At 43.8% G+C, this 15,012-nt stretch overlaps 1 protein-coding gene across 1 annotated transcript; it reads right to left on the bottom strand.

The window, feature by feature from the left end:
• Window positions 1–2,645: 2,645 nt before the first annotated feature.
• On the bottom strand, window positions 2,646–12,513 carry LOC126568101 (zinc finger protein sens-like). The gene is made up of 5 exons (XM_050224519.1): window positions 12,363–12,513; window positions 12,135–12,287; window positions 11,192–12,024; window positions 8,753–8,903; window positions 2,646–2,989 (listed from the first exon to the last, which is right to left on the bottom strand). Exons 1-5 carry the CDS (start codon window positions 12,511–12,513, stop codon window positions 2,646–2,648), a joined length of 1,632 nt encoding a protein of 543 aa, XP_050080476.1.
• Between the last annotated feature and the right edge of the window lie 2,499 nt (window positions 12,514–15,012).

Here is a 15,012-nt window from a genome sequence, read left to right as displayed (position 1 = left end):
GCAGTTTTATTTCCATCTATAAGAAATAGTTTAGGTCGTGGTCGTCTAGCTACACGCTATTGGCAGATTAATTATAAAACTTTTCGTGAGTAAATTCGTTTTGGAGATTGGATTCCAATGTAGCCCGAGCAGGAACCTGCAAATATAGATTTATTGCAATAGGGATAAACTATGACTTGTCGATCTACCCCAATCCCGAATCTCTGAATTGTTCAGGGAAATCGAGACTACTACGGACTCCACCAACCCATGCGAAGACTCCAGAAGACTCCAACAACACACGAAATGCACGATACTAGGGGTGACCTGGATTATGCTGAAGGAGGACGCCAATGCATACGCCATTTTCGAGATGTGGGTGCTAAGGACTATCTTTGGCGGTGTGTGTGAGCTGGGTGTGTGGCGAAGGAGAATAAACCACGATCTAACTGAGCTGTTTGGCGGTGCTTTCATCCTGACGGTAGTCAAAGTAGGATACGATTGGTGGAACACGTGATGAGGATACCGAAATCATCCCCCACCAAGAAGGTGTTCGTCAGCGGCTCATTCGGTACGAGGCGTAGAAGTGTACAGGGAGCCCGTTGACTGGATCAAGTAGAGTGAAACCTGTGGAATATAGACCGAATTTCTTGGTAACGGATTGGCAACCAGACCATGTCTACGGCGATGTGCTCAACCCTGAGATATTGAAGATATTACTCAAGTGGTCATCATGTACTTTAATCGATTAAATGTCTTAAAAATGGTTGCTTTCTTGCTGCAAAATATATGCAAACTGCAAATATTAATAACGAATAATTTCTCATTATTTTATCAGACAAAACAACGAACAACCTTTTTGAGGAATTTGATTTGAGATACTTTCATAGCGTTTATTTTTCGTACATAGTAATATTTATAAAGAATCGCTTCCACTTCGTACGGGCCACCATTCCTAAACTAGTCCGCTACTTACACTAAGGGTAAACGCAATGCTCAATACGAGAGACACCTTTTGCCTTACTAGCACATCTTTACACCTATACATCGTTACTAATCTTACCCCCACAAAAAAAACCCCGAAGGAAAACTTTCCAACGATTATTTACTTACGTTTCGCAATACTCGCACAGTATTAACATATCTAGACACTAGATAACAGACATTCCTTAGCAGAAAATGGGCACTAGTAGTAGTTGAACGGAATTGGGGATCGATTGAAATCAAAAAGAAGGAAACGAAAGACACCACAGCTCGCCTGTCGTGCTCTAATGCAATTATTAGCCCAAACAGCAGCGGAGCCAGATGTTTTGTTTGAAAATTTGAAAGCTTCTCTTTGGTCATGTAGCTGATATGAGAATAAGTGGCATACTAATTCATGACTAAAGACGAGGTTTTGTCTTTGCAAACAACAACGAACGGCTTACGTTTTAAAGAATTTTACATACTAGTTGCATGACTAAATGGTGGGAGTTACGCTGTTTGTTTTGTTTTTCTTTTTTGGACATTAAAACCGAACTACCTTAAACGTTCTAGGCGCAGCGTTACAATAGAGACGAAAACAATTCAGACACGATTTTCTTACGCACGCACGGTAACGATTCACACTCGTCGTTGGATTTGCCTCTTAAATTTTGATGTAATGTCGGCGTACAGTGAGAGGATTGGACTTGAGGAGTGGTGTGTTTTGCAAACCTTTTCAGGGACTAGATGCTCTAAAGAGATGATGCATGTGATGCAGTGATTAACAAAATGAATTGATATTTAAAGATTTTTATGAACAAAACCAACACGGAACGGACGGATAAAAGGATCGATGTACGTGTGACCATGTTTGATGAAGCGGCCCTTCCTCGCTTACTCGTCCAATCCGATCACTGACCCGACATTAGCTTTGGTATTGCTAGATCGGAAACAAATTTGCGCTACATTACACTTAAGGTGGTGTCATACGGTGGTGTTTCGATGGTAATAACTAGGAGCGAAATAAATATCTGTTACCGGAACCCATTGCCCATAAACACGGGACAGGCTATCGGCACAGCTCACCTTAAATACTACAGCTTAAACCTACCTACAAGGACGGATGATATTGTAGCCATCAAAGTTTTGCCTTAATCTTTGATAAATTTCTGAGCAAAATGTTTTGTGGCTTGTAAGCTCGCTTACAAACTGCCATTTTCGCCACACAAAAAAAAAGACCCTTCCAACAGATCGTGAACTGATTTATTTCTCCCCAGCAAGCCAGCCCTGTTTTGTTGCGGAGAAACAATTTCAGTACCATCTGCTCTGTTTAGGTTTCGGGTCAGTGAGCCCGGCTCGTAAGACATAACAAAACATAAAGCCAAAATGGCAACGGCTGCAGAAGCTGCTTGTGCTTGTGTGAATTAGAAGCAGCGCACGAATTAACAGGGAAAAAACGCCACGATTGGAACTTCCTTTTTTTCCTGTCCCCCCACCAAAGAGGGATAGGGAGAGAGGTTCCGGCGGGAGACGATCCCTAAGGAAATTGGGCAGCAAGGTGAACGTGAAGGAACATTTGGTAGTTTTGCTGCAGTTGCTTTTCGATTCTTTTTTTCTTAAGCGAATTTTACCTTTGATTTCGGTTCCCGGAGCGGCTGGTACAACATTCCAGCCAGCTCACTGATGGTACCGGTACCCGACAATCAGGAGCAACTGCTGCTAACCTGCTCCATCTTGATGTCCGCCTGGTGATAGTCGGCTGGTAGCGTGGTTGAGTCGTCCATCATATCGCCCGGTTCGCTGCCCGTGTGGCTGTGCTTTAGCTCCGGCATTTCGTACTTGACCATATCGATCGGGCTCGTTACTGTGGCGGGCTCGTTATGCTGACCTTCACGATGCCTCCGCAGGTCCACCTTGCGCTGGAACGCCTTATCACACAGGCCACAGGAAAAAGGCTTATAGCCGGAGTGTTTGCGCATGTGTGTGATGAGATTAGAGCTTTGACTGAACGCCTTCAGACAGACGACACATTTGTGAGGCTTTTCACCTGCGGGAGGAAAACAGAGGGTGGAAAGGGATGGGTTTAGTATGGTCGCCTCGTCCGTTGTTATCAAAAGGAAGGTTAAAATAATTTTATTCAATTTTTAAAACGATGTTTAGTACGATTTTAGCCCAATGCAAGACAAAAGACTTGTACGCTTTTTCGGCGAACAAAAATATTAAGCGACGAACCCGTTTTAACCCACTTGCTCAAAGTTGTTAACGGTTTACATTAAATGTGTACAATCTAAAGCTAGTATTAAGCGTTCGAAACTTTTATTTTCCAGCACAGAAAACCTTACAATGCATCCCGATTGCCTGCAGCGAAAGGAAATCTCTTTAAAGGCGAGTAATCGCACGCGATAAAATATTACAAACACGCGCCCTTACCACCACGCGCTACGAAGTATTACGTGCGCAAACAAAAAAGGGGTGTCATTCCATAATCTGTCCTGGTGGAACACCTTTGCTTCTTCGGGAAGCCCCTCAACATCCCTCAACCAGCCATGGAAGGTGTAAGGTACAACAGCAAGCACAAAAAATGTCTTTAAACACACTCGGAACGGATTACATTCTTTTTGCCGCTTGCGAAATGCATGTATATGTGTGTGTGTGCGGTGTGTGCGCCGCTACCACAAATTAAAAGTATATTAAAGCATTGCGCGTTGATAATTAATTTCAACAGCACTAGCAGCACCTTCGCGCCGGCTGCTTTCGACCTTTTTCTTGGGCCGCGTGCTGCGCAGATTTGGGTAAAATAGCTTTAAATTAAAGCCTCCGAGGCGCATTGTGGCGCGGTTCAGCGCGGAAGGAGCAAAAATAAAGTGAGGGTAGCAAATCGGGTAGGAGAAAGCAGGAAAACATAAAGAAACGATCAACAGCTGGTTATGCGTCGTTTGTATGTTTGTTTTACTGCCAACTCCGGTGGTGGATGGATAATTAAATGCAGATACTTTGAAGTAGTTTGTAAAACTACGAACCATTTAATCTCGCGTTCGTTTGACACGTTTTTGTTGTTCTTGGTGCTGGGAAGGCGATTTTGTTGCGTTTCGTTCTTTATTAATCGAGCAAAACATATTTCATAATAGATGCCGAAAGATAGCGACAAACGTTCGTAGCGATTTGTTTGACCCTGTTTCAGAAGCAATTAAACTGCTCATAATCTATCATCGAATGTCCTGTTTGTCTCTATTACTGTTGCACTCTGCTAATGAAATCGTTCTTCAAATCACCTCATCGAATCGTTTTTTTTTTTTGTCGTTCCTTAACCTTTTTGTAGGAGCAACTACTCCTCCCCAGTTTTGGTTTCCGTAGGAGCCAATTCACTGTCTCAAATATCAATAAATTGTGATTGTTATTACCACTTCACGTGACACTGCCTCGACCGGCAGCACGCACCGGGTGGCGTCTTCGAACGGATTCGATTTCGAAGAAATGACACCGACCCACACCGAGCCCCGAAAAGGTGCAATCGGCACAAGGTGATGCGCGTCCGGTAAAAGCACACTCATTAAAAATGGTACTGACACGCGAATCTAAAATAAACATTAAACCAGTTCCTGAGTGTGGTCTACGGTTGCCTGCTGTTTTTGGGGAGGTTTTTTTTCCTTTCCCTCATTTCCCACCCAGGCTTGAAAAAAAAAAAATGGGTTTGAAGCAAGGGTGAAATGTGTCCTGTGTGTTCTTCTGTGTGTATGTCACTTGAAACATTACTTAAGTACGGCTCAACTTCAATCCAATCCACCGGTGTACGCAATCGGAACAGCAGAAACGAGCACAGTCAAAAACAAAACAAAAAAGAACAGGAAAGAAATAAGTAAAAAAAGACATCTCCTTAGTTAAACAGCTCTACCGTCCCTCTCCGGTTAGCGGCACAAAAGGGAGCAATGGTACAATTTACGAAATGAGGTAATAAATTTGTTCAAATTTGTTTACAACTACCGAGTGTGCTGGGCGCTTTGTTCTTTTGATCGTAGTCTAGCGCGCGTCGTAGTCACCGTCCCCAGTGGGTCAGTACAGTGATGGCTTCCGGCAAGAAAAGGGTTCGGGCGAGGTGAAGGTGGGAAGCCTGGGTACGGGCAATTGCCCCCAAATGAAGGGTTTCACTTTCCACGAACTAACGCAACAGAGGATGGATGCAGCCAGTTTGGTTATCGATTTTTCTAGGAAATTTCATCACCCATTTGCCCCGCATGAACCTGAACTGCCAGCCACTGAACAGCAAGCTGCAAATCCCTTTCCGATTTGTGTACTGAAAACCCCCCCCGAAGAATGGATGCTATTATCAGTGTGGTTTCCCTGTGCGACGCTAAAAGCGCCACAGTTGCATAAATGCAGTTTTCCCATAGATTTTACGCGCGTACCAAAATCGACAAGCGAGACATTGTGGAACGCATGCACACGAAGGAAAGAAGGAGAGTGAGCGAGAGAACATATTGTTGCTGCATTTATAGTCTTTTTTTTGTCATCCATTTCGATACAGAGCATAAAAGTGCCGCTCACAGCCCGGGAACAAACTACACGCGGCAATAACCGCACTTTTGTTGCAACCTTTTGCTTCCAACCGTAGCAACCGGCACAATTTGCGATCGGTGAAATTGTCCGGCTGTCTAAATAAGGATATCTTTCCTATCCAGCATTCCCTTCCGAGCTTCCCATGGAGCAGGCTCCTCCCCCAAGCGAAAGCCCCCACACGGCGCACAGCGCTTATGCTGCAGCGAAGGAAGGACCTCACTCTGCATAAACGCAATGTTGCACAAAAAGACGGCGCAACAGAGGCACTTACCCTGTCCGATCGTACGTAGCCGTAGAGGACGCTCATATGCATGATCGCATGAGTTTGCCGTTGCCGGGGATCGGTGGTAGTGGGCAACATATTTATCACACCGCCCGCAAACGCCGTGTTTCGAATGGAAGTCAAACAATTGGTAGCAGTTAGCAAAGCAATATTACCATTAAATGGTCTCTCATCCTTGCGTCCAATCTGAGGCCGGGTTTGGTTGATACGGGCGAGATGTGAAACAGGATTTACACACGGAAACATCAATTAATTTAATTAAATCAAGATATAAAGCTACTCTGGGCGCTCTGGGCGCTGTGCAAGAGCACTAAAATCGAGCGAGTGTGTGTAGACAAGAGCCAGCAAACCATATCTAACGATGGTCATTATCGGCGTCAAGGTAGGTCCCCCCTTTTATTTCCAATCGGAGCAACTATTAGGTGGATGCCCTTTTTTGATTTGCCAGAAATCCGTTTCACTATGGGCAATGGTTATGGGAAAAAATATTTATTTTAGTATTTTTCCGTATTATTCTACATTATTTTGAGAGTAGATAAAGTTTAAAAGATATACCACTTTTACAGACAAAATTATAAGAACGCGATAAAAATATCGATATTTTAAATTCTTTTATCACTCATTATTCGTCATTTTGTGGTACTAACATATTAACTTTCTATCTTTATAAATTCGAAAATAAATTGTTAAAAACTTCGAGAAATAAAACCTATTTGTATTGTTATTCAAAATGTTCAGACGAAGTTTTAAAACTATAAAGTGGAAATGTGAATATTTGAGAAGAATGGCGCAAAAGAGACCAATGAAATCAATTCCATACCAATATACTGTGCTGTTTGCCCATTGTACCTTCGTGAGTCATATGTTCGCCGCAAGGAAACATGGCTTGTTTGAGATTTTCAATTTAGGAAATTAGCTTTACATAACAAATTACAATCCAACGACAATGGCTACCGTGCCACCCACCAGACAAAACTAACTAAAAGCACTGTAATATGCTTTTAATTGTCTCTTGAAATCAAAAATTTACAAACCCACCTCGTGCTGCATTAGTTGAAAATTGTCCCAAAGCTTTTCCCCATTCGGAAAGAGGGGAACCCACCGCCTCCTGCGGTGAAGATTAATGCAACCCCGGTACCATTCACAATCGAACAAGAGCATAAGTTGCTGCTGCTGCTGGCGGTGCTAGAAGAACACCAAATTCAGACACGCGAGCATTTATCGCGCCTCGCGCTCAGCCCGCGTGTGGTTGTGGGATGTTGTTGGGAGGTGCAAAATGCAATCTTCCTTTCGCGAGTTCCGTTCCTCCACCGTTCCTTACGTTGGGAGGGTGAGAAAGTGGGTGGGGAAGCGTGAAGAAAGAGTATATAGGGAAAATGGACAGTGAACAGGAGCATGAAATGCACAAGACCAAACCGACAATAACCGAGCGTTGATTCATGTTAACAAAGTCCCATTAATGCTGATGTGTATTAATTTTATGTTCGTTCCGGCGGGACCGTGCGCAACCCGTTGCGCCCCGTTTTGTTGACACCGGGTTGGCACGGTTTTGTTAGTACATGCATAACAAGACCGATAACAAATTGGTTTGTTGGGGATGTTGTGTTTGATTTCAGTGTTGTGCAGGGAGGTTGGTTTGCCTTCCAGGTATTTGCAGTTAGTTTTTGTTTCAACCAATAACTGAGCCTTGTTGACGTGTTTCAAAGAGAACATATTTTGCACTCGAGTCTGTACACATCCTGGTGTGATAATTAATTCTTTGGCAGTTATTCTTACAAGATTTATCTTGTTTTGGATTCAAAAAAACCTTATTTAAAATTTTCTATCAAGAACAATAAGATCATTAATTGCTTTATGGTTTGGAAAAACCAAAGTGATCGCTTTAACACTCTCAACCTGCCACATGCAAAGAGCAAAACAACTACCGCCTTTCATTACTCATGCATCAATACCGAGACGGGAAAAAACAGAACCGCCCGTTTACCGATGCAAAGTAAAGAAAAATATTTTATTTTCAGCTTCAACACGCACCGTGGCAAGCCTTCGTGCATTATTTGTCGGTTCGGCTTTCGGTACAATCGTTTCAAGTGTAGCACCAGTTGACGGATTTGGACCAGTGCTCCAAACACACCTTACCGCTCGTAACATATTTGCCTGATTTACTATGTGCTACTGAAGATGCGCACAATCGAATCGATTCATCAGTAGAAATTGTCGCGGTCCTGTCTGTGACACACACACACAATCCCAATACAGTGGTGTAGGACAAACAAACACATCCAGAACGTTCCCATTCCTTAGGTGCAGAGCAGTGGAGTGCTTTTGGTTTTGATTGGCCAGTGGTGGTTTTGAACAAAACGTTCGATAGGAGGATGTAACAAGTCATAGACGCCTGCTACACTCGTTGCATCGTTTAGCGTCCAGATGCTGCCGACGATTGCAGACAATCCTTGAATAAGGATCGTTTCCAGCCGCCTCCTTAAAGAGCACCGCTAGAGGGTAGTCGATGAATCAGCTCGTTCGCTCATCTGCGGGCGTGAAAACAAAAACCACAACCACGGTTCCGAAGGTCCCCGAGAGCGTGTGGCGAAGCATGTGGCACGAGACCGCAAACCCGTCGTAAGGGTGTGATCGTTGCACACATGCTGCCACTACACTAGTCCAAGAAATCGTACAGATGCTGTAAAACGATAGCTCTGCTTTGTTGGCGCGTGCTCTACTCCCTCTCCCCGCTGGAGTTCGGAGGATGCATCATCATCATCATCATCGTCATGGGGGCACAACAAGGCCAAAACGGACGACTAATAGCATGGACAGGGGATGACAATGTTATGGCCCTCAAAAAAGCCGAAAACAGTGTGCTCTGAGGGTGTGTATTCCGAGAACTGGTCGTTAAATTAGCCATCGTTTTTAAATCTTCTGAAGGATAGGGATACAATTCGGGGAGAATTGGGGGTAATTCTTTGCACTTACCGGTGTGGATGTACGTGTGCTTCTTCATGTCGGACTTCTGGTGGAAACGCTTGCCACAGTACTGGCAGGGATAAGGCCGAGTGTCACTGTGGATCAGCAGATGAGTCGAGAGTGTGCTAGAACGCTTGAACGTTTTGCCACACTGTTTGCACTGTAAGGAGAATAGAGACAGAGAGAAGAGAAAATGTAATTAAGATGTTCAAGTCTAGTTAATTATAAATAAAAAAAAAATGTTCAAGTCTAGTTTAAATCTGGCATGATTTAAATTTAATGTATCCTTTGTGTTTCAGAGATTTAAAATTCAATTATAAAAATGTTTAAGCATTCTCTTTTTCTCAGAGAATTACTACTAAGTACACATAAATATACATAAAAATGAACAAAGATGAATTTCTACTTGCAACTGCAATAAGTGCAATAATTCATGAAGTGCTCGTCCCGATCGAATCTTCGCAAATGAAGTCCGTGATTGTATTGTTCCAACAGTTAATTTTTTTTAGCGAAAAATGGTTTATCATTTGAAGAAAATCGTAAATGTTTCCGTGATTAAAATTCTCAAAATTTGGTTTTGCTGAACGCTGATCGTTCCTGTTCATTTTGAAGGCATACTCGAAAATGAACACAAATGAACACACATCGTTGTGAACAGCTACAAAAACACTCAGAATGATAAAATATTCAATAGTGTGAGTGATTTTTCATTTAAAATGCTACAGAACATACCCTTCCTTCTCTATCCCTAAAGAATACGAATTAAAAATAGAAAACCTGTGCCCTGCAGCGTACCACAAAACTTTCCTTTTCAAAGTGCCTAAATACCACATGTTAAAATACTCGCGATGAACGCACAGGTAGCGCCAAGCTATCATTTATGCATACCCTAATTCAATTTGTACCTACCGAGGTCTAGGCCATTTAATCGGTATTTTGATTTATGAATGTGGTTTCGGTCTCCGCAACTCGGGCCCGCCAGCGCAACAAGTATATCATTGCACAGTAACAACAAAACTCCATTATGCTAGATTAAGCCGGGAGTTCACGCAATCTGTCGAGCTTAATTTAATTACATACTAATAATATCACCCATGCCATCCTTCGGGGCGATTCTCCCAGTGACATTGTCACGGTGCGGCAGTGGCAAGAAACGAAAGGAACAGAAATCGGAAGCAAACCACCAAAAGGGTTCAAAAAGGGCTACCGGAGTTTTGTTTTTTACCACACAAGACCGACCAAACCCGGGCACAACAACGCAGAGCTGCAAGATTACATATTCATGAGCTCACGTACCTAAATTATGAATGTAAACGACCAAATGAGAAAACTTTTTACGCCTTGATTATAAATCAATACCGTACGGAGAAGACCCGCACAGACCCGGGAAGCGATACCGGGCCGCTTTGTTGTTGCGATGAGTAGCGATGGCTCAAGTACAACCGCGCACATGTCTAGTGGGGCATGGGGAGTTGGTTGGTTTTTTTTCTCTTTTTGAGGGGGAGAAACAAAACCAAAAATTCGGCCAGCCTTCGTGGGATCTTCCTTTTCCCGGATGGCTGATTCGGACACAACTTCCTGTCCTAGTTTTCATGGTTTCAGGGTGTTAGATTTTTGTTTTCTTCCCCCTCTCATGGGTCAAGGAATTAGACCATGACCGGGTGCCGATGAACGCTGGCTGGACATCGTGTTCTGGTGCCAGCTCGGTTGGTATGCCCGTCGACGCCGACATGCCGCCTATGGTCGAATGGCTTTTCATCTGACAATTGCGCCATGTCGTAGGGTGCAAACACAGTCGCAACGTCAACGTGACCTGATTACATTAGCATAACTTCTTCCTTCTAACCGTGCGACCGATAATTTATGAACCTCGGGAGGAAGCCCGGTCGAAGATGATGAAGATGACGCGACATCGCCAACCACTGCCATACTCTGGCGAGAAGGGAACACACTTGTGCAAACACACCGAACGTTGCAATGGCACCAACCGTTGTACGTCGGGTATGTACACCGGACTAGACCCTGAGACTGTTTCCCTTTGGTGCTACCGGCACTTGGTACAGAGAAGCAGTACATATATCGGCCAAGATCTTCCCGCGCCCAAGATTGAAGTGTGGCCGAACAAAATGGCTCATAGTTGTTTTTCGGTTTTGTTTGCGTCCCGCACGTAATTTGTCATCCGCCGCGAGGGTGCCGGAACTGATCGGGATTTCAAATGGAAAGCGGAGTCGGATGCAGCGCAAACAAACGTCAAAATCGAAGCGAAATGATGATGAATGCCGGTCGGTTCATAGTGCGGCCAAAGAAAAGCACCCGACACACACACACTCTCCGCTAGGTCCGCAAGATTCATTGTACACTTGTGCAAACAGCTATCAAAATGCGAGTCCTCCAAGGGTCTCTTTGTACGCCACGGGTGAGCTATTTGGAAGGAATAGTGTAACTCACCTGATACAGTTTGACGCTTTTCTTGCCCTCGCCGGTCGGTGTGCTCACGATCGAGTGCGAATGGCCATGGGAGGAAGAATCGTTCGAGCTGCCGTAAGGACTGTTCGAATGTGGTTGCGTAGAATCGGGCCGGGTCGCGGATGCCGTGGCCATCATCGTTTCCGACTTTATATATCCGAACTTTTCACCACCGGTTATCGTATCACTACTGTCACTAGTTCCCATCCCACCACTGCCACCAACACCACACATTCGCCCACTCGCACTGCCCTGAGTGTTTTGGTTCTTGACGCCCTCCTTGTTGTTGTTATCGTTGCCTGACGCATTGCCGCCATTGATCACGAACAGATCGGTCCGGTTTTGTCGCAGTATCTCGAGATTCTTCTGCTGCTGCTGGAGGTGCGTGAAGTAACCTTTGCTGATCTTGCTGTAGTTGAAGTAGTCCTGGGTGGTGCGTGATCCAACGCTGGACTGCCGGTTGGCACCGTTCAGCAGCAAGCTGTTGTACTCCGTCAGGATGCGTGCCGTTTCTCGTTGCCGATCGCGATGTTCCTGCTGCTGGTGAAGCTGATGGTTGTGATGTTGCTGATGATGGTGATGAGGGTGATGATGATGGTTCGTGTGTGAGTCAAAAGACTCATCGATTTGGAGATCACCGCTGGAGTCATCATCATTCTCGATGTCGATGTTGCTTTGGTTGTCGCCATCTATCGTTTCCTTCTCGCACATGCTCGCCGGCGACCAGATGTTGATCGAATGGGTCAGGGCCGTATGGCGAGCGTTCGGTGTGGAGGTAGAAGGCTTCATCGAGAGGTTTAGTGGCATATCTTCATCTGTTTGGAATGGTGTTTTTTTTTCGGAGACAAAAGACGACCAAAAATATAGCAAATTTAAGGGAAAGGCTCTACAGGATGTGCTTTTCTTTTAAGCGAGATGAACTTACCGACGATCTCTTCCTTCTCCGGTGTAAGCGTGTAGTCGCGACTAGTATTTAGATGAGGTGAAACCGGTGTGATTGGTTGCTGAGGTAGAAGGAACTGTGGCCACGGGAAGGCAGCACCAGAGTAGAACAAGGGATTGTACAGCAGTAGTAGGTCTATTTGGAGAAGTAAAACATTTGCGCTTGAGCTCCGAGAATATCCTGATCAAACACTCTAGTTTTATTACTTACCACGCGGATTCCATTTCTGACCAAGCACAGAACTAAATGCGGAGGCACGTTGGATGAGGTTCGCTGAGGATGCGTTCAGCGCGTTCAACGCGCTTACAGCCAGAGGTGTTTGTCCTACCGGTGGAGACGGTGGAGGTGATAAGTGTGCCATGTCTGTAAAGAGAATATTACCACACACACACGCCGGCAACGGGACAAGAGCAAGCAAATCGTTAGTCAAAGAGGTCCTGTTTGAGGAAAGTGAGCTGTAAATAAAATCATTTTCCATTTACTATTTCCCAACCCCGGGCATTGGACGTGTGAACAACGGTTCCCCTTTTGTTGAGCACAGGGCACAGTCCCAGCAAACCGAATGGGGGAAGAAAACCTTTGTCTGCGATACTATCATCTAATTTGTTAATGCTTTTCAATTATGGCTAAAACGCAACTCCGCGCTCAGCTTGCGGACGAGTGGTATGTGCGAGTTACCGGCTTATTATGGTTCAGTGCTTTAGTTGCAGGGTTTGATAGTCCAGTTCAAATATTAAATTTATGTTTTCTAATTCGTAAAACGCTAAGTAAAAAATGGCCGAATCGATATCAAGTTTGGAAAGTAAATTAAAAAACGTAAGACACTTCAAAATTGTAACACTATTTCTCGAATCCGTCAGTTGCTTACCTCAAATGATGTTTTGGCGGCTCGTTAAAACGTCATTTGAAACGTCATTTCCCCAATTAGATCTATGGCCACAACTCACAATTTCAAGTCAGTTTTAATGGAGTTAGTTCTTGGATTTTTTTTGGGTTTTGGAAAGTGTTTCAGCAGTTTGTTTTGATTATTGTATGTTTAAATTTAATTAACTGAACTTATAAAATGGGTCTTACGGGGCATGTGTAAATAAATCAAGTAATTTTTACTTATTTTTACTTTACTTACTCTTTTCCCTTAGTGGCAAAAGTACGTCAAAACGTCGTTTTGGAGGCAGGATTTGAGAAAAAGTGTTACGGTTTTGAGGTGCTAGCTTACGATTTTCCTTCCTTTCCTTTTCAAACTTGGTATCGATTGTGCTTCTTTTAGTTTGCTTTGTTACGAATTTGAAACCATCCATTTTATATTTGAGCTGGACTGATAAACCCTGTAAGAAAATTTCGCCCAGTACCACCACCCATGTGTATCATGGGATTGTTGGTGGGAGGCGGTAAACAATTTGATTAATCCTTCGTCCAACGCACTTGTGGCAACTAGCCGTGGCACACACTGTTGCTTCACTCGTTGAGGGTTCGAGGACGAGGAAATAGTTCAGCAGAATATGTGGCTATCGTGATGGTTGAGCAAATGTTTGTGAATAAATAACACTGATAGCAGATCAGTACGGGGGACTTGATTGATAGATAAATAAAGTCACAGTGTTCACTAATGGTGAACAGCGGTCGGAATCAGTGTGTCCAGCTGGAGCAGCGGGTGTGGCGGGTGGAACGCTTTAGGAGCGCCAGCTTAACAGATTAATGGCGATCGTGTAGTGTGATAAATGTGATCGGAATGTGCCATGGCCGAGTGCGACCAATAGGAACACGCTCGAGACGGGAGCAATTGTGGAGCAATATTGTGGAGCAACAAGCTATAGAGATGTTGTGTCTTGCATTTAACAGTGAGGACTCATTGCTCTACGTTTCACGTTATGGTTTCTCTCAACGATAAAAATAGTCCTAGCAAATTCGTACTCCAGAAGTGTCCGCCTTGTATCAACAGTGAATAAATTATTAACGACGTTACATCCTCATCCCATAGGAAATGGATTTATTGCGTTTTCTAGTGACAAAGTCAATGTAGAATGTAATTATTGATTGTAAGTAATAGCTCGGTCCTTTTTGCCGCTAGCTAAACATATCATAATACAAAAAAAAACCAAGGTTAAAATGTAAATGCAATCGCTACTTCTTCACCTTCCCCGTTCGCATGCCTCCCCAGTGCTTATGTTTGCTTTGGGTCTGGATTTACTAAAAGCCTACAATTATCCTGCCATTCTACCCTCCCGAGGCAAACGGTGGTAGGATATAAAAAAAGGGAAATGCTGTGGACGCATCAGAAATCTCTTATCCTACCACCTTACTCCACTGGTTTTGATACACGGCGCGTCGCAATGATGATCGATTGCCGTCCTGCAACGTACCGGAAATGCAAAACCCCAAGACACACGCCACGTTGACGGACACCGGTAGCCGAGTGAAAGAAGGCGCTGCAGGAACGATGAGCAAATTGTTTTTTAATTGATACTGTGATTATTTCTATTTTCCCTCACGGTGTCCTCACGGCCAGCGTTCCTGGTCAGTTTACGTGACACTCGTGCACAATCAAAAGGGGTTGAATTTTCTCCAACGGCAAATAGAAGGGAGGATACTATTGATTTTAGGCAGATTTATTTAGATGGCTAATAATACCTTCAACAACTTCACGTTAAAGAGCTTAATAGGACTTACTTTGTTGAGCTAAGGCAACAAAATTAAATCGTTGGAAATGAATTATTAAATTATAATTTTGTTTGCGAAGGATTAAAGAAGTTTTTTGAATGCAACTTTAACACAAGAAGAAATAAAACAAAACACCTTTGAAATAAATTGCGTAAAGCATGCAATCCGAAACGGAACGGAGTGGAGTAGCAAACAAAATATA

Source organism: Anopheles maculipalpis, chromosome 2RL (assembly GCF_943734695.1).
Source record: "Anopheles maculipalpis chromosome 2RL, idAnoMacuDA_375_x, whole genome shotgun sequence".
In the NCBI taxonomy this organism is placed as follows: Eukaryota; Metazoa; Arthropoda; class Insecta; order Diptera; family Culicidae; genus Anopheles; species Anopheles maculipalpis.
The sequence above is the reverse complement of the archived record's forward strand: the minus strand, read 5'-3'. Positions and strand labels throughout refer to the sequence as shown.